General features: G+C 36.8%; 4 protein-coding genes across 4 annotated transcripts; 1 reads left to right on the top strand and 3 right to left on the bottom strand.

Moving 5' to 3' along the window:
* Positions 1-2561: 2561 nt before the first annotated feature.
* LOC18017618 lies at positions 2562-4458 on the bottom strand. Its single transcript, XM_006399438.2, has 5 exons — positions 4322-4458; positions 3512-4094; positions 3384-3437; positions 3103-3287; positions 2562-2971 (listed from the first exon to the last, which is right to left on the bottom strand). The coding sequence occupies exons 2-5, from the start codon at positions 4092-4094 to the stop codon at positions 2882-2884; spliced, it is 912 nt and encodes a 303-aa protein (XP_006399501.1). The 5' UTR covers positions 4322-4458; the 3' UTR covers positions 2562-2881.
* A 6973-nt stretch (positions 4459-11431) lies between these two features.
* LOC18017619 (putative ETHYLENE INSENSITIVE 3-like 4 protein) lies at positions 11432-12787 on the top strand. Its single transcript, XM_024156835.1, is given in 1 exon segment — positions 11432-12787. A coding segment is annotated over 1 exon segment (1356 nt).
* A 972-nt stretch (positions 12788-13759) lies between these two features.
* LOC18017620 (protein DOWNSTREAM OF FLC) lies at positions 13760-14677 on the bottom strand. The gene is made up of 2 exons (XM_006399440.2): positions 14437-14677; positions 13760-14097 (listed from the first exon to the last, which is right to left on the bottom strand). The coding sequence occupies exons 1-2, from the start codon at positions 14591-14593 to the stop codon at positions 13760-13762; spliced, it is 495 nt and encodes a 164-aa protein (XP_006399503.1). The 5' UTR covers positions 14594-14677.
* Positions 14678-15848: 1171 nt separating this feature from the next.
* LOC18017621 (MADS-box protein FLOWERING LOCUS C) lies at positions 15849-21370 on the bottom strand. The gene is made up of 7 exons (XM_006399442.2): positions 21085-21370; positions 18411-18468; positions 17858-17919; positions 17671-17770; positions 17548-17589; positions 17280-17321; positions 15849-16199 (listed from the first exon to the last, which is right to left on the bottom strand). Exons 1-7 carry the CDS (start codon positions 21267-21269, stop codon positions 16095-16097), a joined length of 594 nt encoding a protein of 197 aa, XP_006399505.1. The 5' UTR covers positions 21270-21370; the 3' UTR covers positions 15849-16094.
* Positions 21371-21723: the final 353 nt, after the last annotated feature.

Consider the following 21723-nt stretch of genomic DNA (forward strand, 5'->3'; position numbering starts at 1 on the left):
GAGCCGTAGTGGGACCTACTTGGGCCTAATAATGGGTTTCATGGCCCCACTTTTTTCATGGTCTCACTCGCGTACGTTGTTGTAAAATATTTGCGTGTCTAATGTCGCTGAACCATGCGAGTCGTCGAATCCGCGTCTCCTCATTTTTTTTGTTGGAGATAATTGCAAAATTAGTTAAAACGTGTAAATCTTTTAAACACTCTATATTATATCTGATTATGAAAAGTAGTATACAGTGTTTAAAAAAGTACTGTCATTCTATAGTTTTATTACGAGAGTACAAAATACCTAGTGGCTAGTTGATATCGGTGTTGGATCAATTTACATGCCAATATCTCTCCAATTTACATGCCAATCTCTCTCCAATTTACATGCCAATCTTTTTATATTAGATTATGCTTTAAGCTATTTCAGACTTTTTAGTCAAACGATCGATCGAGACCTAGAATTCGTGCTTGTTTAAGATAAATTTTGATATCTAGTACTAGTAGAGAATCACCTTGAGTAACGTTTGACTAAAAAAAAAAAATTATAGAAAGAAGACACAAAACCCAAAATGAACACATTATTGGTCGTATTTGTTTGTCAATGAGAATAAGAGATTTCAATGCTACATATTATTTTAAATTCTTAAAAGAATTTATATTTTTTTCTGTAATATATATGATTATGTTTTAGCTATATATATATAGTTTTGTATATATATATATATCAATAGTGGTAAACTAAAATTTATAACTTTACGGGGGGAGAAAATCATTCTCATTATGTATTTAGCTAGCTATTTATATCAATTAAATCGAAATGATAAAATATTTTAAGAATATTCAGTTTAAAAAAAAACCATTGATACAATGTTACTGATAGCCACACGTAAACCTTTACCAAAAAATATATTCGTATATCTTACATGTGGGTGTAGTTTCTCGATGCAATGTATATGTTGGATGGGAATTTAGACTGATGTGAACGTGCCCTTGGTACTAGTTAGTGATACATTCAAAAATATCATACTTATACTTTTTGCCTAAACATCTATCTCTTTTTAAGTTCGTACATAATTGTTTCCATATTTTCTTAGTAGCAGCTTGTAGCTCACTCATGAGATTATTGGTGTAAACTCAAAACCAAGCAAAAGAAAGAAAAGGTGTACACATATGTAAATGAGAAAGAATCAAGAAGGTTCGACAACGGCAAATCGAACCCCCATTTATTGGCAAACTCAACGACTTTTATCTTCATTTTCAATACAATGAAAGTCTATTAAGTTTTAGTTTTTCTTGATCTTTATCTAATTAGTGTCGCAAAAAGTAGAGTTCCAATCAATATTTAACTAATTACTCGTGTATTTTTCTTGATTCACTATCTAAAGTAAAGTTCCAATTAGTATTTAACTAATTACTCGTGTATGCACATCGAAGATATTTAAAGGTAGGGTTAGAATGATGATCAACCAAACAAAAAAAAAAAGAATAAGAAAGAAAATTGTTTTTTTTTTTACAATTTAGAAGTAATATTCGGTATATTGAATTATTTTCATTTCCTTTTTGTGGGAATTATATAGTAAAAGTATTCCTTATCAAATTTTGGCGAGGAACAATAGAACACAAGTATATTTACAAATGAAAAATTTAACAAAAACGAAAAGTTAAATCATTTGTAATTTAATATTATGTTAAATTAATATTTGGTAAATAACTCTCAAATGAAGTTAAAAGAGAATTATGTTTAACGAAATTTAAAATTTACATAAATATTATGTAGTAAACATAACTGTTTTGTTTAAAGAATAAGTACTTTCTAATAATCTTTGCAATCTTAAAATAAGACACGTACATTTTCCAAATAATGAACTAATTGGCTTCATAACTTTCTATTATTGTCGTTCACTACTCGAAGCCATACGTGATATGACTCGTCTGCCTCTTGTCGTGCTTCGAGCCAAACACCGCACGTTTGGTCTACACAAGTAGATAAAACCTTTCTCTTTTTTGTTTTCTTTTTTGTTGTGTCGGATAAACCCCTTCTCTAGTTTCTACTCTATAGTAAGTCGGCAGATTCTTTATTTTTTAATTAAACCTAAAAGGAAATGAGAACATGAATTAATAATTTAATAAAGTAAAAGGGTAACGCATATAATTCGTATTAGTCAATTGTACGTGTGTACACGAAGCCCACAAGATCTGCTTCTCCACTTATATGAATGATCGACCGTTTGTTTTTTTATTAGGTTTTTGTTTTTTTCCGTTGGTTGAATAAGAGTTAACGTAATTTGCTAGTTAACCACTCGTTTTACGAATTGTTTATTGCTAGATTATGTTATTAATTTAGGGCTTACTACTAATTAATTTATTTGACGTTTTGTATTCATTTAAACTGGTTCCTTCCCGGTTTCTAGTTTTTGTTTAATTTAATCAATACGCGTACCAGTTTTAAGATATATATATATATATATATATATATAATGGTTTTAATGTTAACCTGCTTTACACCGCATCGGGGGACATCCATAAATAAAACTTAAGGATGCTAGAAGAGAGAATGTTATCGTTGTGGACAAGAAAAAAACACATACATACGGCAACGGAATGGTTTACATCACGTGTAAACTACCGAGTCTGAGGCAGCAAAATAGTCAATGCCAAATAAACACTAAGAAACATGCGTCTGTGTGGTAACTGTTGGTCTTGAAGAACAACGTGAGTTTTGAAGAAAGAACTAACAAAAACAGTAGTTGCACATACATACAGAATTGTTTACGCTTATTAGGCATCTATACATAGCATCGAGCATATATAAAGATTTCACACGAGCTGGTGCGAAAATTAAAGATAAGCTTTTGACTCCATACAGTGTTTGATCAAGTAGAAAAGGGCACTTACTAGGCGTTCTCTTGAAATGTTTTCGTAGCTCTCTCCAAATCGATCTTGCAATCTTCCCGCAATTCTTTCATTGTCAAAAACCTATTTTGCTGCAGGATTGGAGTTACACACACACGAAAAGAGGAAAGTCAGGTTTTTGTGCAGAAGAAGCAACTGGGTTTCAAAAAACACTTTGCAGTATGCTTCAAGAACAAGGTTAGAAGCTTCTATAGGCTCTTACAAGCTGGTTACTTTCATGAGCGAGGATATCGCCCATGCTAAGAAAGAGCGATCTCCATTGGCCCATGAGATCAGATTCTAGATTTGCAGAACTAGCGGAATTTGCCAAGGCAAGGAAATCCAGAGGCCTTTCTTTACCATTCCTTTGAATCATATTGCTAGCTTGTTTCTGACTCTTCTTCAAGGCTGATTCAGAAAAGCAAAAACAAAAACAAAAATCATATGACAATATTCACAGAGAGATGATCAAGAGCGTGTGGTTTATAGATGACTGGCACTTACCAGATAATCGACCTTTGATATCCTGGTAATGAAGATCTGACCAGATATACGCAGCTGAAATAGCAAATACCCAAGTTAGTTAACCAAGAGAAACAAAAATTTAAGAAGAATTGAAAAGCATCAGCTACCTTTAAGGCAAAAAGAACAAGAGCATGATTTTAGCAAGTCCTCTCCCATATTCTGATTCACATTAGAGCATCTACTCATTTCAAATGATCTCAAATTCTGACATTTAGGCAGTGGATTCTGGCTCTCGGCATTGCTGCTAAACACAGATAAAGCCAAGCCTTCACCAGCAGCAACAGCAGCTTGATCAGCCTCGTTTAACTCTCGTGCACCGTCTCTGTCACCAGGTTCAAAATACATCTCCTTCAATGGTTTGCCATCTACACTGGAATCCTCCACCGTAGCAGCATCATGAGATTCCCCAGATTCTTTGCCATCGGAATCACAAGAACTAATCTTACATTCCGAAGAGGACCCTTCGTTTGTATCATTTTCCTTCACCAAGTCATCTACAACTAAACACAACCTCTTTGAAAACTCTACCCTCGAACCTTCATGAGCAACGTTCCTACCAGATTCACCTTCAGATTTATGAAGCAAATCACCCAAAATCGACGAGAATAACCTCTTCCTTGGAAGATTTGTCAAATCACCCAAAGCGTGGCGGGTTTCTCCGGACACTAATTTGCCGCTATCTTCAGCCATCTTCAAAATCACCCACAAGGAAAGAGCAATAAACTTCAATTTCGAACATAAAGTGAAGAAAACTAAAGCTAAGATGATTACATTTCAACAAAGGAACCGGGAATTTAACCCCGAGCAAGAATTTCAACAAAAACCTCTCAATTTCGCAACCAGAAATTTGAAAATCCGACGACTCGATTCGTACCTAGAAATTACGAGGATGATGGAAACAAAATTGGGTTACTGACCTCTAGAGATTAGAATCGATCCGTCGGTGGTAATTCTGCAGGATCTGGAGAGTGGGAAATTAGGGTTTTTGATTTCGTTGAGGCGGGAACCGTGTGAAATTTCCGATCTCGATTTTTGTTTTTGTTAGTCGCGTTTCGAATCATAATTGGGGCGTGAAACTCGAGCGACGCGCGGTCCCACTGCTTACTGAGCCAGAAACATCAATGTAGCCGAAGCCCAATATCATTGAAATTCTTAAGCCCATTATAGGCCTACTATAAACATCTGATAGAAGAAAAAAACTTCTAATTTGGAGGTGATAATTTCTTCTATCAGATGTTTATTTATAAATTTATTTACCTTATTCTCTTAAGATCACTTATATTCATTTACTTCTAATTTATTTATTAAAATCACTTATATTCATTTATAAATTTTAGGTATTTAGTGGATAAATATGTAAACATATCACATATAATATCAGCATATATCTACACATGCAGTAACATTTTTTTTTCCTTACACTTTTATCAGTTTATGTAAAACTTGTAAGATTTGAACTCTAACTCTTTTAAACAAATTAGCACAGTATTTTATGAAATCATGTTATATGTAAGACTAATTATTTACAACTTACATAATAATAAATTTTTTCCAAAATAATTGAAAATGCTTTAAAATATTCATCATATACATTATACAATATTTGTTTGATGATTGTGGTAACTTACTAATCAAAGTACAACAAACCAAAAAACAAAAATTTGTGTGCTTTGTTTGTACACTTTTGTTATTGTTAATTTTCTAGTTCTTCAAAACTTGACTCTATACAAGTGTGATAATCTTGTTTATATTGACATCGGAAAGATGCGGAATGTGAAGAATTTGAACTTTTTTTTTGTATCCATGCAGAAAAATTGACGCTCCGGATATCATCTATCTGAGATTATTGTTTTATTATCCATACATTTTAGTAAAGATTTCCTCCCTCAAATAGGCGATACTCAGAACGTTTATCCAACTATGTGATTGATGAATGAGGCTGGTTTTCTTCACGAGACGATGCAAAAACTACCTTTCCAAGCTCAAATCTAAAACTTGCTTTCTTGATGATTAAAGTTAAGGGCTAGCTAGGAACTCAAAACTCATTTTCACTTGAGTTGCTTGGACTATGAATCAAAATATAATCTTCACCAACAGAGTAGTTGATTTGATTTATCTAAATACTAATCACATGTAACCTTCAGAAACCCCCTAATAAAAAATAATATTTTTGCTCACAAATAACACTCAACATCCTCCAAACATTGAAGCAAGAATAAGAAGTACACACTTGCAGTGAAAGCCTTCAATGCTTCCTCGTTGAAACCCTGTTTAGCATATGAGCTTGCAACTAAAGTGTAAGTGAATTCAGTTGGTGGGGATTCAAGCATACAATGAGAACACAGGTAATTTGGTATTTATGATAGCATCACATCGCAACAACAAAATCAAGCATGAAGACTAAAATTATTGTTTCACATATTTAAATGAAAAATCTCCACCTGAAGTAGAGGCTTTACTCTAATCTGCCAGCTTATCTTCTTCAGGATCCAAGCTTCTCCTGTTTCTATCAGGGGATACCTTCCTCCACCACTTGTAACCACGAATCCATCCCTTTCTTATGAAGCGTAGAGGCTTTTCAGACGTGTCCATATTTTCGGAAAATAGCTGAACTGTTGAGACAAAACCTATCACTAAATTATGTCCTCACCACGATCGCGAACGTAAATTTTTAGTTTTAACTTAAATTAACACTGATAAATATATTCATGGTCTATGGATGTATATCACTAACTTTTACCAAATAAACACTACGATAAAAAAGACTATCTATTTAATATTTTACCACTATACTGTTATAACACATATCATATATGGACTCTTATACCGGCCCATTAGGTCCATCAGGGCATTGTACTTAACCTAGATTCCCTATGTACTCTATATATACATTCCAGTGATTAATAAAGTTTCTAAGTTTTCACAACACGTTATCAGCACGATAAGACTCTCTGAGCGAAAAACCCTAATAAATCCGGCCACCACCAAAACCCTAAAAGCAAGTCGAAACTTAAAAAACGCATATCTTCCAAACCGTGAGGAACCAGAAGACGATCTACATATCAAATCGAAGCCCTCGACGAGACGAATCTACTGGTGAAAACCGTTTGTCGATCCAACGTCGGACGCGCCCTCACGCACACTTACAGTACACGACGATCAACCGAAAAAAAAAAAAAAAAAAACCAAATCCAAGTTTTTCCTTCTTCAACCAGCAGCTTCTCCAGTTTTGGTGATCAATCCTTGGAATTTGTAGCGGCTAACTGAGGTCTATTAGCTCCCAGTTCATTAGCCTGTCAGAAATCCAAAGGTGGAAAAGCACACTAGCAAATGGAAACCATAGTCGTAGATAGTGGATCCAGCCACACTATCTTAAGAAACAAAAGTTACTTCATAAACCTAACCTATCAAATCGCAAATATTAGCACCATCGCGGGTCCCTCAAACCTTATCGAAGGATATGGCCATGCCTATGTGTTGCTATCAAATGGCACACAACTTGAAATACCAGATGCTCTATATTCTCCTAGTTCGAAGAGAAATCTTCTGAGCTTCAAGGATATAAGACAGAATAGTTTCCACATAGAAACCCAAGGTCAAGGGAACAAAGAATCCCTCCTAGTCACTAAAACCGTAGACGGCCATAAACAAATCCTCGAAACCATACCCGCGCTCTCTACTGGACTTTACCATGCTAAAGTCAGTATGATTGAAGCTAATACCACTCTCAAAGCCCGGTTTACTGATTATACTATTTGGCACGACCGGCTCGGTCATCCCGGTGCAAATATGATGCGTAAACTAATTCAAAACTCTCAAGGGCATACCCTCAAAGAAAACCGAGCTTATCCTCAACACCTCATGTGCACAGCTTGTTCTCAAGGCAAATTGATCACTCGGCCCTCACCAGTTAAAATCTCTAAACAAACACTTCATTTCCTAGAAAGAATCCAGGGCGATATCTGTGGACCTATACATCCATCTTCCGGACCATTCCGGTACTTCATGATCCTTATAGACGCATCGACCCGTTGGTCATGTGTTTGTCTCTTGTCCTCTCGGAACCAAGCCTTCGCTAGGTTCTTGGCCCAAATCATAAAATTGCGGGCCCATTTCCCTGACTTCCCACTAAAGACTATCCGCCTTGACAATGCTGGTGAATTTACCTCACAAGCGTTTAATGACTACTGTATGGCCATGGGGGTAACCGTGGAACATCCTGTAGCACATGTCCATACTCAAAATGGATTGGCTGAATCATTCATTAAACGCATTCAATGGATAGCCCGACCATTACTCATGAGATCAAAGCTCCCGGCCTCAGCATGGGGACATGCAGTATTACATGCTGCTGAACTCATACGCATCCGGCCATCTAGTGAACACAAATATTCCCCATCCCAACTACTCTCGGGTCATGAGCCAGACATCTCCCATCTCAAAACATTTGGGTGTTCAGTATATGTACCCATTGCTCCACCACATCGAACCAAAATGGGACCTCAAAGAAGGATGGGAATATATGTTGGTTTTGACTCTCCCACCATCATAAGATATCTCGAGCCAACCACTGGAGATCTCTTCAAGGCCAGATATGCGGATTGCCAATTCGATGAATCGGTATATCCCTCTTTAGGTGGTGAGACAAACAAGCTGGTCAAAGATCTTTCATGGAATCAAACATCATTAAATTGGCAAGATCCTCGGACTCTAGAATGTGATTCAGAGATCCAAAAGATTATTCATTATCAAAAGCTAGCTAATCAATTGCCAGATTCCTTTGCTGACCCGACCAAAGTAACCAAATCGTACATCCTAGCTTGTAATGCACCAGTACGAATAGCTGTCCCAACGGGACAGACCCAAGTTGCTACAGAGTCTGCACCACGTCTCAAACGGGGCAGACCTCTCGGTTCCAAAGATAAGAATCCCCAGAAATCAAAGAAAGGTGCAATAACCGAAACCGGGATTCCTGCAATATCAGACATAGCCGCGGCTGAGACTCAATCTAATGAACCCTCAATGGAAGTTCGGGACGCCGAATCTCCAGGTTCAGAAGATAACAATGAGATCTCCATCAATTACAATATGTCCGGAATACAATGGAATCGAAAAGAAGTCGACTTAAATGCACTCTTTGCATACAAAGTAACACTTGATGTTGCGCTCACGCAAGAGGATCTAGAACCCACGTCAATAACACAGTGTACACATCGAACAGATTGGCTAAAATGGAAAGAAGCCATAAACGTGGAGTTAAAGAGTCTCAAACTCAGAAACGTGTTCGGTCCGATCATCCGGACCCCATCACACATCAAGCCAGTGGGCCACAAATGGGTCTTTGTGCGCAAAAGGAACGAACTCGGTGAAGTCGTTCGATACAAAGCACGGCTTGTAGCACAAGGATTCTCACAGAGACCCGGAATCGATTATGAGGAGACTTATTCTCCAGTGGTGGATGCAACAACATTCCGATTCCTCATAAGTCTGGCCATAAGAGAAAATCTTGATCTGCGGTTAATGGATGTTGTAACCGCATATCTCTATGGGCCCCTGGACAACGAAATATATATGAGACTTCCAGATGGCATTGAACTAAAAGACAAAAATGCATCTCGAGATCAATACTGCATCAGGCTGAACAAATCCTTGTATGGACTGAAACAAAGTGGGTGTATGTGGTACAACCGCCTCAGCGATTACCTCATCAAAGAAGGCTACAAAGATGACCCCATCAGTCCATGCATCTTCATCAAGAAGTACTCAAACAAAGGATTTGTAATCATAACAGTATACGTGGATGATCTAAACATCCTCGGAACATCTGGTGAGATCTCCCAAACAGTCGACTGCTTAAAAACAGAATTCGAAATGAAAGACCTAGGCAAAACAAAGTACTGTTTGGGATTACAACTTGAGTACATCAAAGGAGGAATCCTTGTGCATCAATCGGCTTATATCGAAAAGGTACTCAAGCGATTTAATATGGACCAAGCTCACCCATTGACCAGCCCAATGGTAGTTAGAAGCTTAAGTGATGACCCTCTTGGTCCCAAAAAGGATGATGAAGAAATCCTTGGTCCTGAAAAGCCATACCTCAGTGCTGTAGGAGCGTTAATGTACCTGGCTAGTCACACTAGACCAGACATATGTTTCGCCGTGAACCTCCTCGCTCGATATAGTTCATCTCCAACTCAGAGGCACTGGAACGGTATAAAACATCTCCTAAGATACCTTCGAGGTACTCAAGACTTAGGACTCTTCTATACTAACCAAAATAAAGATGGGTTAGTCGGCTTCGCCGATGCAGGATATCTATCAGATCCGCACACTGCCAAGTCTCTAACTGGCTACGTTTTTACGCATGGAGGAACAGCCATCTCTTGGAGATCAATGAAGCAGACACTCACTGCCACTTCATCAAACCATGCTGAAATCCTAGCCATTCATGAGGCTAGTAGGGAATGCGTCTGGCTGCGCTCCATGACTCAGCACATCCGCAGAGATTGTGGTATGGACGAAGACACACAGCCCACGGTGATGTATGAAGACAACGCGGCATGCATAGCTCAGCTCAAGGAAGGATATATCAAAGGAGATCGGACGAAGCACATTCTACCGAAGTTCTTCTCAACCTCAGACTGGCAGAAGGACGGCACTCTCAGCGTTCAGCAGGTCCGATCCAGTGAGAATTCAGCTGACCTCTTCACCAAATCATTGCCTACTTCAACACACCGGAAGCTCGTCAAACAGATAGGAATGTATAGACTTAGAGATCTGCAGTGATGCTACAATCAGGGGGAGTAATGCGTGTTGTACTCTTTTTCCTTCACCATGGTTTTGTCCCACTGGGTTTTTCCTGGTAAGGTTTTAATGAGGCAACATTCCCCAGCGCATTATCGAGATCCCGATTGAGTAGCTGACCCGGTTCACTCGTCCAAGGGAGAGTGTTATAACACATATCATATATGGACTCTTATACCGGCCCATTAGGCCCATCAGGGCATTGTATTTAACCTAGATTCCCTATATACTCTATATATACATTCCAGTGATTAATAAAGTTTCTAAGTTTTCACAACATATACAATATTTTTTTCCATAAGACATTTTAACCCCAAAAAAGTAATTCATAGGCTTGTTAAAAACCCGACATCGTTTTCACTTTTAACTATCTATTATTTAATGCATGACATCATAAAATTGCCTTTCAGTTCCGACGAAAGGACAAGTCCCAAACATTTTTTATTTTTGGTATGCTTTTCCCCATAACTGTTATTAATACATATGTATAGGAAATTCAAAAACGATGTGTTAAAAATAAGAATACATTTCCCAAATATATAAAAGACATGTGTAAGGTGTAAAAAACAAGGTAGATCCTTATGTTAGCTCATACGAAAGCATCGTAATAATATTTGCTGATAGCCTGATCTCAGGAATCCCCGAGAACCCTCGCTTAGCCATTTTTTTAGTACCCATGGTTTCTAGATAGATTCTTAAAAAAAAAAACATTCCTTAGTATTCATTTTCTTCTTAAATATATATTTTAAATTAAGTCGGTGCAAAGAACTTTTGCTAGCCGACGACTTTGATGCAAAAAAAATTGTACTAACCTCCGGCGTCCCGATGCCCGGAGATAACTCTTGTCCACGTAATTATCTCCGCCACAAAATTCCAAAATACTTACTTTTACAACTTATATTTAGCTCAGACCGAACCAGGAAATCTCGCCACGTCCCTCATCGCACATGCACACCCTCCTCCCAATTAAACTAAAAAACATACACCATCATTTTAAAAACATACATCTATTTTAATCTTCTATATGTATATATATGTTCACCAAAATATATGCGTATATAATCTAACATCTATATAAAGGCACTCGAGATAACAAAAAAGGTGGTCGTGTTACATCAGTACGGACAATAACCTCAATCACGTATATAATATACTATTCCTTAAAGAAAAGAGATGATTATTAATTAAGTCCATGACACGAAGTCTGATCGACTAGAAGCAAAATGGTGGAAGTCGAAGAATTGGAACCACTTAGTCCAATTGGAGACGAAGGAGAAGAAGAAGACGAAGAAATAAGCTATGATGACCTCAAAAGACGCATGTGGAAAGACCGTAACCTCATGGAAAAGCTCAAGCAACAGAAACGACACAGCAACAACGTCCTTTCATTGACAACGCACCGAGCCTAAGCTTCACGGCGCAAGAAGATGGCTCGTGCACAAGACTCGGTGTTGAAGTACATGATGAAGATCATGGAGGTGTGTAAAGCGAAAGGTTTTGTCTACGGAATCGTACCGGAAAAGGGTAAACCAATAACCGGTTCGTCCGACGGCCTAAGACGTTGGTGGAAAGAAAACGTTCAGTTCGACCAAAACGCTCCAAACGCTATCGATGATTACTTAACTCTCGCGGCTGCTGCGGCAGAGCTTATCGAGAAGGAACCATCGAGCTTACTTCACATGCTACAAGAACTACAAGACACGACTCTAGGGTCGTTACTTTCGGCGTTGATACAACACTGCGTGCCGCCACAACGACGGTTTCCTTTAGAGCAAGGAATCGCGCCGCCGTGGTGGCCGACAGGGAAGGAGCTTTGGTGGGGAGAGCAAGGAGCGGCTCACGAACACGGTGCGCCACCGTATCGAAAGCCGCACGATTTGAGGAAATCTTGGAAAGTTAGTGTTCTCGCGGCCGTGATTAAACACATGTCGCCGAATTTGGGAAGAGTGAGACGTCTCGCTAGGCAATCGAAATGTTTGCAAGATAAGATGATGGCAAAAGAGACTGATACATGGTCTCGTGTCTTAAACCAAGAAGAAGCCCTTCTCAATATCAAAGATCTGAAGATCTCGGAAGATCAAGAAACTTCGGGGTCCAAGAGAAAAGGTGGTTTTATGGAACCGTCTAATAGTGTTTACACTTGCCAAAACTCGAGTTGTCCTCAGAGTGATGTGAGCTTTGGATTCGTGGACAAGAATTCGAGGACGGGCCATGAGATCCAGTGTCTCTACGGGTCTTCGGCCCAAGAACCGAGCCAGAGCATGGTAGAAACAATCTCTGTGCTTGAAACGGCTCCAAGTATTGCCACTAATTCGACTAGTGAAGATGATTACAGTGTGAGCTCGAGCGCAACGGACAAGCGAGATGATGATGATCATAGGAATTGGATGGATTACTTATGATTCGAGAGGATGCAACACGAGTTAAATTTCTCTAGGAGATTCGAAGATGATGATGATACTGCCATGGATTTGAATCAATTCCCGGAATCTAGTCAATCTGACAATGTGAACCAGAGTAATTTTTCAGTTTGGGATATGGCTTGTGAAGATAAAGACATATATATGTACGATTATTAAGTTAAGCGTGTTACTGGTTAAGTCTTTATGCAATTATGTTGCATGTACCAAGGGTCAGAACATTTCTGCACTTAGAGCATCTCCAACTATGGTCTCTACTTAACAGATCTAATATAATTTTTAATAGGTTTTTGTGCATTTTATTGTTTTAAAATTTTTTATAGATTTTTTCATTTTTTTAGTGTCCAATGGTAGTATCTAATGAAATGAAAGACTCTTAAAAAAAATTATTTTTGTTTCAAATACAAACAATTTATTAATACAAATTATTTCATTAATTTAAAATTTAAACATAAAATACAGAAAATTAAATCATAATTTGAATTTTAATCATAGTTTAAGGGTCTGAAACACTCCACTTGAAAAAAGGGTTTGAATAAAAAAAAACAATAAAAAAATGCTCAACTAATCAAATAATGCCACATATGGAACTAGTTGGGTCTCTAAAAACTCTAAAACAAAAAGCGGTTTTAAGAATTTAAAGCATTAAAACATTAATTTTACTGCAAAAACACAATTAACCTCATACCATACCACCGTTGGAGGTGTAGTAGAATTATTTCTATAACCAGTTTCTCAATTAATAAATTATTAAATTTAGTATTTACTATGATAATCACTAGTTTCGTCATTTTAGTTTTTATAATATCCACCGAAATTGTTTGAAGAGGCATAGATCGTAGTATTGTTTAACTAGATCCATATAAGTAACAAAACATAAAACAAATTTCCTTTCCTCTTCATCAACATGAGAAAAAAAAAATTTTATCGCTGCAAATACATGATTTTATGTAGTGTCTAGTGTCACCAGCATAAAAGAGTCTTAGATACACACCGATGTAATTATTACATGATTTTTTTTTTCATCTAAAATCAACTTTTCTTGTTTCATCAAGAAAGGACATACGGTCTTTAACCAAAAAAAAAAAAAAAAACAAAAGAAGAACATATATAGAAAGGTCAGTAAATGACTCAAATAGCCCGAGCATCACCGTCGGAAAGGTAGAGTTTCCGGAGAGCGGCGCAGCCAGGAAGCGGTTGGTCCCGGAGGTAACCCATGGCGTTGGCGAAGTGGCGTGTAGAGGCGGCGCCGTTGGACCGCGTGAGGATCACGGTGGCGGTACTTCTGCCGGGATCAGCCACGTGGCAGTCGTGCATGGAACTCTTGACGAGCTCCGCCTGACACTGCTGGTCGTGTCGATCTCCTGTGACGGCGATACTGTATGTTCCAAGGCCGCCCGTCACCGCCTCACCAACCACCTCCTGTTTCAAGGTCACTCCGTCTTTGCACACTATTCTCACTGTTGCCCCTGTTTTTCAAATAATGTTTTACATAACTAAATTCGCAATGAGGAGTTAGAGTAAATGTATAGGAGAAAAAATCATTTATAACTTTTTGAAAAAATACAAACGTACATAATTTGATGTATTTTAAAAGGATTCAAGTTGTGGGGTTATGTAGAAAAGTACATTGAAGATTCAGTTGGTTTAATTTTTTCTTTTTTCTAAAATAGCCAGATATGATGTATTTTTTTGGGTGATTAAATTTGAGAATCATCGAGTTACTAATCAGATCAATATAACTAATAGTAAGTAATTGCATTGTTACAATATGTGAGATGTATGAGTATGCAAGTGTAAATACAAACCGATGATATATTTGGTGGCGATTGTCTCGAATCCAAAGCGGCAAGTGTCGCAGTAAACACGGCCTTCAACGAGGAATGGCGTTCCAACCGCCATGGCCGCAAGTGGTAGAAGTGAAACGCATAACACAGCGATCAGAGGTACAGATGATCTAGCCATCTCTATGAACAAAGTATCGATGCTACAAAATTTGGAGATGGTTACTGGTGAAGGGCCGGGTTTAGTGTATTATGTACAAAAACTATGTATTATATATATAAGAAGGAAACTTAACAGAAGGCACATGTTCTCGTGTAGTAGAGAAGGTGTAATTAAGTGTATCGGATCTTGTGCAAATTAAAAAGCTTCCTTAGTGTCGGCTGGATCCACTTGCGGCTGCTCCTCCGCCGTACACGGCGAGAGAGTTTGTGTTGCCTTCTCCACAAGTCAACTCGTACGGTTCTTATTAATTATAGTCTACGTCTCCAACTATAGATTTTTATTTCCACTAATTATTCGTTTAATGATAATTCTAGCAATTCGTTCAACAAAGTTGGAATCCAAATCGTCGATTGTTAACGATACGCCTTATTAGATGGTACAAGTACTGGACTTTAACTTCAAATTTAATAGTTTTGTGTAAATCGTAATCAGGAAATTTGTGGACTAGCTATTTTGTAAAATAGATCGATGAAAATGCTAGTTAGCTTCGTGCTTTTGTTTCCTCTTTACGTAAGAGTGCATTTTAACACTAACGATGTTGATCCATGATTCTCTATTATTTTATTGAAAAGGTCATTAATGTCCAAAGTCCATAGTGGTGGTGTCTGATACTCTTGATCTAAATTAAATACTACAGTTCTGACTTTTACCCGCCCGTGGCTTATAATAAGTTGAAAGTGACTGTTGATTACTAGTCCGTATGTATTGCCCGAAGTTCGAGATCACTTGAACTCGATTTTGATCAAATCGGTTTTTTTTTTTTAAATCAATCGATTAATCAGTTTTTATATATAAAAAGCATAAACGGTTGATGAATCATTTCAGAATGCAGACATCGGAAAGCCTTTGATGTGATGAAATTAGAATGTGGTAAAATGAGTTCTCTATTTTTTATATAAACTTCGTATGGTTTACTATAAACGACTATGATTGCTGTCAACCAAAGAAAAAAATGATTATTATTTTAGGGGCGTGCATCTAGTGGAAAGTGCTGATATGGAAGAGGTCGGTCACGTTAAAAGCAATTAATCTAAACCCATTGGGCCGCAGGTGACCGACGAGGGCCCATAGAAACCCATGACAGCCATACGCGTTTTAAATTAAAACTGAGACAAAATATCAGAAAAAAGCAGAGACGGCCACGTTTCGATTGCAAAATAAGCCGTAGGCTTCTTCACCCTGAAGCAAACACAAGTTTTTGGCGGAACGGAAGAACACAAAGAACTGAAGAATTCTCTCTCGAAAAAGGTACAAAGTTACATACTCTTGTCTCAAATAGATTTTGTTTTCACTTAAATCTAAAATAGTTTTACACACAAGTGACCCAAATTCTCTCAGCCAAAGAGAGTAAGATATACAACGTGCACCCTTATCAGGGGGGAATAATTACATATCTTATTTTTTTTTTCATTTTTTTGAAATACATGTTTACGATGGTTTAACCGCCGGTTAAAGGTGGCTAATTAAGCAGTGGGAGAGTTACCGGAAGATTGCTGTCGGAGATTTGTCCAGGCGACATCTCCATATTATCAGCTTCTGCTCCCACATGTTGATTCTTCTCCATCTGTAAGATAATTATAGGTCGGTCAAAACCCCTACTCACTTCTCTATTTTTGTCTGATATTTCTTAGTTTCCCAAGGAATACTCTTTCCCTACCACCAATTGAAAGTTAAAACTAACAATTACCATCAAAATACATATACCAAATCATCCTCATATAATTTGTCGGTATTGTTTTTCTTTTAACTTTTTCGAGCTTTTAGCATCTTTCTCCAAAGCATGCAGGTATCTAGCTTTTTCCAGTTTATAATTAACCTGAACAAGTAAAACCTAGGACTAAATACTTGAACCTAACCAGTCGGATCCTAACTCAACCTAAACCATAAAAAACCCAATCCGTTCCATAAATCTTAAATCTCATTATATCCAACGGCGGAAAATGATTTTTAGTAAAATGATATATCAATAATACATATAATTTACATAATATCTTTCTAGTCATGAATTTAAAATACTCATAAACTTTTTTTTTTTCAAATACTGGCTTTATTGGGTAGATAATTGGGAAAATACCCAAGGAAAGAAAAAAAAATCAGGCTACATCTCTTAAAAATGAAAGAGACTGTTTTGTAGGCTCTAGGGTTTAAGACTTATGTTGTAAGTGTAAGGTTTATGATTTAGATTTTAGGAATTATTTTTAGGGTTTAGGCTAAAATTAAACTATTTAATTAATATCTAAAAACATTATTTTAATATTTTAATTTTACAATTAGATTTAGACTATTTTCATATACCCTATATAATATATATATACTTTTATTAAGAAATTACTAACTTAAAATAACTGGTTTCACCTTTTTTAATAAAAAATCCTGATTTGAAACCGAAACAAAATTTTTGCCAGGCCAATTAAATATTGCTTACCATTCAGTAATATTCTCACCAACCTAAATAAATCAAATCTAACCAAAAACCGATATACCAAATCTTGAGAATTTTTCGAGACAACAAGACACTCCAGTGAGTGCTTAAAATGCAATATCTATCGGTATATCTGCAAGAGTATGTATCTATGTCCATGTATATATGAAAAAGTGCTTATTAGCTTATACAAAATTATTATTATAATGTAGCTTTCGTTACCTGGCTAGCCAAAACCTGGTTCTCTCTTTTCAGCAATTTCTCCTGTTTTTAAAGACGAACATGTTCATCAATTACCAATCAAGTTTTTAAGCTTCAGAATACAAAACATTTGCATCATCCCCAAGAAGTCTAGATGCATTGTCAAAAAGTTTGAAAGCTCATAAAGCACACTTAGAGAAACTAATACAACACACAAGTGTTTTGAGGCTCTCAACACAAGAGAAGATATATATCGAAAGGGAAATAAACTTGGAAGCAGGTATCTAACCTTTTCTTTGAGGCTATCAACAAGCTTCAACATTAGTTCTGTCTGCAGCAAAATAAATATAAGCGCACGGTCGTACTCGTTAAACAAAGCAAGAAAAGAGAAGACTTTATAAAATTAACGTACCTTCCTAGCTCTAGTTACGGAGAGGGCAGTCTCAAGGTGATCCTCCAGCTGAGCGAGGGAATCGACACTGGCATTATCGACACTTGAGTCCACAAGCTGGCTGCATATATTCATAGATTGACAAGAAACCCTAAGTCCTTTGTGATCAAAGGAGGAGCGTAAAACTAGTCTAAGTTAGTATACTAACCTTTCCACAAGTTCTAGTAGCTCATGGTGTGAACCATAGCTCAGAGCTTTTGACTGAAGATCCTGTCCACAGAGAAGGAATAGAAGAGGCGGTAAAAGATAATGGCTTTGAGAAATTGGGAATGCACCCGGATCCACAACCTTATATATAGAATCATTCGGCAAACTAATAGCTCATATGTGGATCAATAATGCAATACCTCTACCTAGATTCCCACAATTTTAAGGTGCTAAACATGTGTTACTCATGTCTGTCGAACAGTTATTCCTAAAGGGGCATTAATCTCTCAGTAACCTATTTGATGGACTTGAAAACAACCTTTAATAACTACAGCTCCAAAAAATAACTATATATGTGCAAACGATATAAATGCGTGTTAGCCAATGCCCGCAAATTGCAAGCTGAAAATTGAGGCTATGAGTTGGCTCTGACCAGTATGGAACTCTCTAGGCCTTGTCTATTCTTTTTTTTGCTGTCTATTCTTAATAAAAAAAAAAAAACGGCATGCATGCAGCATGCATCAGAGATAAATAAATGAAAAGGTCTGTATTACCAAGGCCTTAAGATCATCAGCATGTTGTTTTCCATATCGATCAAGGATCTTGACCAGGCTGGAGAGAAGAAAAAAAGGATAAAAATATGTTAGGAGCAAATCTAATAGCTAACCCTTGAAAAGTCCACTGGAAAGCATGTGTATGGCATCAGAAGAGACATTTAGACTATAAACAAAACGTTACAATTAACATTTCAGAAAAACTGTAGTCTTCATGTTTAGCAGCAGCACATTTTAGATTTCCACTTCTATTTTTTTTTCTTGATGATAGATAAGATATTTTTATCCCTCAATAAATAACCAAAAAATATCACTAAACTTACTAAGAATTGGTCGAAGTTTGATTATTCAATAGATTTTGTGGGTTTATATGTATTTATTATATACTTCGACAAATTGAGAATGAAATTCTTCCTCAAGGAAAAGTCATTATAACTACTTGCATATGTTATCCATTAACCTATTAATTCATTTCCAGCGCTGGCTTTCACTTAAAAGTAAAACTAAATAAGGTACATAAGAACCCCAATCTGATGTCAAGACACTTTGAGTTGCCTCAACAGTTCCGATTGTTTCTTTTCATTTATGTTCGTGCTTCCATGTTATAATAACATGGATATGCAACCGCAAACGTAAATGCAAATAAACAATTAAGGGTTACGAGTGTGTATATATACACAAATAGATATATATTCCATAGAAGGAAACGACTGAAGACATACAACATTAGGGGGGACTAAAACCACATTTCTATTTATAACCTTAGAAGTCAAAGCAAATTTGACAAAAATTTCCACTAACTCATTTTAACAGTTTGTGTTAATAGTTTCAAATCCTGTGAAGTTAAGCTCTTTGCACCATAATCCAGAATGCACAAATGAGTTATCGAGTGGCTAAGGTTTTTACGTCCTGAAAGCCTTAGGTTCCTAGCATTCAGTATAAGGCGTGAACAAATTCTAGCAAAGTATGCATCTAGTGAAAATCGACCTGAGACCTTGATCAATACGTCCAAACCACTACAATGACTTGGTAAATATTGGAGGTTTTAGTATACACTACACCAAATTTAATTTTGACAATGTAGGATCATATTGATTCATTATAGAGCAGTTGGTATTTCTTCCATGAAGACAAAAAGTTTTTCTGTAGGGTTCTCGATTTCCTAGAGGCGCCAAAGATACAAGGGGCATGTTATTGCCAATTTCCATGACATAAGACACAAGATACAAAGTTGTGTGATTGTCAATATTCACAATAAGTCAACAAGAGTTACAAGGTTGTGAGATTAATTGTCGATTTCAACTACCAAGGCTACAACGTTAGATGAAAACATTGCAAAACAAAAGGAACAAAGTGTTGTATATGTACAGAATGGTTATAAGATAAATTAAGAGCAATATCAAGTTACACAATTATGTAGCACATATAGCGGTAAATGCGAGGGTTAAAAACTAGAAACCATTTTTTTTTTTTAACGGCTAAAAAAAAAAAAAAAAAACTAGAAACCTTTGGAGAATCTTCAAGAAACAAATCTATAACAATTAAAGGAGAGAAATTCCTGGAAAATCGTATATATACAAATTAATCTTTTAGTCAGTAGTTACACAATGCTGCACACATCATAACCAAAGTTATTGATCTATTTTACCATTAACCCCATATTGTTGTTTCAGCAAATCTCTCAGAAGTGCATTGCATTGTACATACAAATCCAAGAAAACAATGAATTTTAACTCGTCTAAATTAAAATAGACCACTTGATGCACAATATGTGCTGCACAAAGTATCATATATGCACACAACGATTGTGATTAACAGAATCGCAATCAATACCGGATCACATAAGTGATGTAGCATAGGTGCGGTAAGTACAGTTTGTGAGGCTGATATTTTTCTTAAATCCACCTAAATTCGAAATTATGATGTTTATAAATGAAAAGAAAAGAAGTCAATTAGAACCTTAATTAGGATTATCTTCAAGTAACCAATCCATGGTAAAGAAAGAAATTCTTAGAAGATCTACAATTAACTATTTTAGTCAATAGCTCGTCGACAATGTGGCAGATATTCAAATCCAAACTCTTGATCTATTATTCAGCATTTGCTATGATAGCTAGATCTCCCCGAAGTGCATTGCATTGTACACAAATCCGAGAGATCCAAAGATTTTAATGACGCTAAAAAGAGAAACACTAATCGTTAATTTTATTCTGATAGACAACTCTTCAGAAACATAAGGAATCCGCAAAAGCCAATTTACAACTGATCAAAGTGCTTGAAACTTCACTAAACAACATCAAGTATGCATCACAACGTATCGAAAGATCTTGAAGGAACATGTAAATATTTTACAAAAAAATAAAATCCATGCAGAAAATATCAAGAAAACAAAAAAAAAACGGAAGAGAGAAAAACGAAAAAAAGTAAGAAGCTTTAGTTCATCACGACATTGTTCTTCCTTAAATTAGGTGACTCATCTCATGTATGTCTCATGGCCATAGAAAACACAGTAGCGAACACAGAACCGAGAAAATCACAAGAGATTCGCCCGAAAAATCAAAGCTTCTTTTACTTTTTTTTTTTTTAATTTTTTTGATAATTTTTTTTTATTTTCTCAGAAAACCGAAGCTTAAAGGGGGAAATAACGTAAAACCCAGAACAGGAGAAGGCGTACTTATCGCCGGAGGAGAAGCTGTAGAGCTTGCCGGAGGCGGAGACAACGAGAAGAGCGACGGATGCATCGCAGAGAACAGAAAGCTGACGTGCTTTCTCGATGAGACCGTTGCGTCGTTTGGAGAAGGTGACTTGTCGGCTACTTTTGTTCTCAATTCGCTTGATTTCTAGTTTTTTCCTTCCCATGGCTTCTGTCTCCGAGAGGCCTCCGTGCCCTAATTTGATCCTCAGGTACGGTTCAAGTCGCCAGAGATACTGAGCGTTTTTTATTTATTTTTTTTTTTGTTTCTTCCTTTTTTCCTTTTATTTCTTTCTTTTTTGGTGACTATCTTCCTTTTGCTACTTAGGGTTAGTTTTTTTTTGTTTTGGGGTAAACGAGAGTGAGGAAAATAAAACATGTATGCGAAAACGATGCGTTTTAGTGACGAGACAGCCACGTGTACCGCATGACAAATTCCCTGTGGACGCGTGGCGTTTCTCTTTTCGTCTTGCCCCTTCCCTTGGAGCGAGAGGATAAAATGCCAGAATCCAGGAAAAAGAAGGCTCAAAAGTATCGGATAAGCCTAATAATTAATTTCATTTTGATTTATTTTTAATAACGAAAATCCTGAAAAATTCTATCATTTCCCTTACTTGTCTC

This window comes from Eutrema salsugineum, unplaced genomic scaffold (assembly GCF_000478725.1).
Source record: "Eutrema salsugineum unplaced genomic scaffold, Eutsalg1_0 scaffold_2, whole genome shotgun sequence".
Lineage (NCBI taxonomy): Eukaryota > Viridiplantae > Streptophyta > Magnoliopsida > Brassicales > Brassicaceae > Eutrema > Eutrema salsugineum.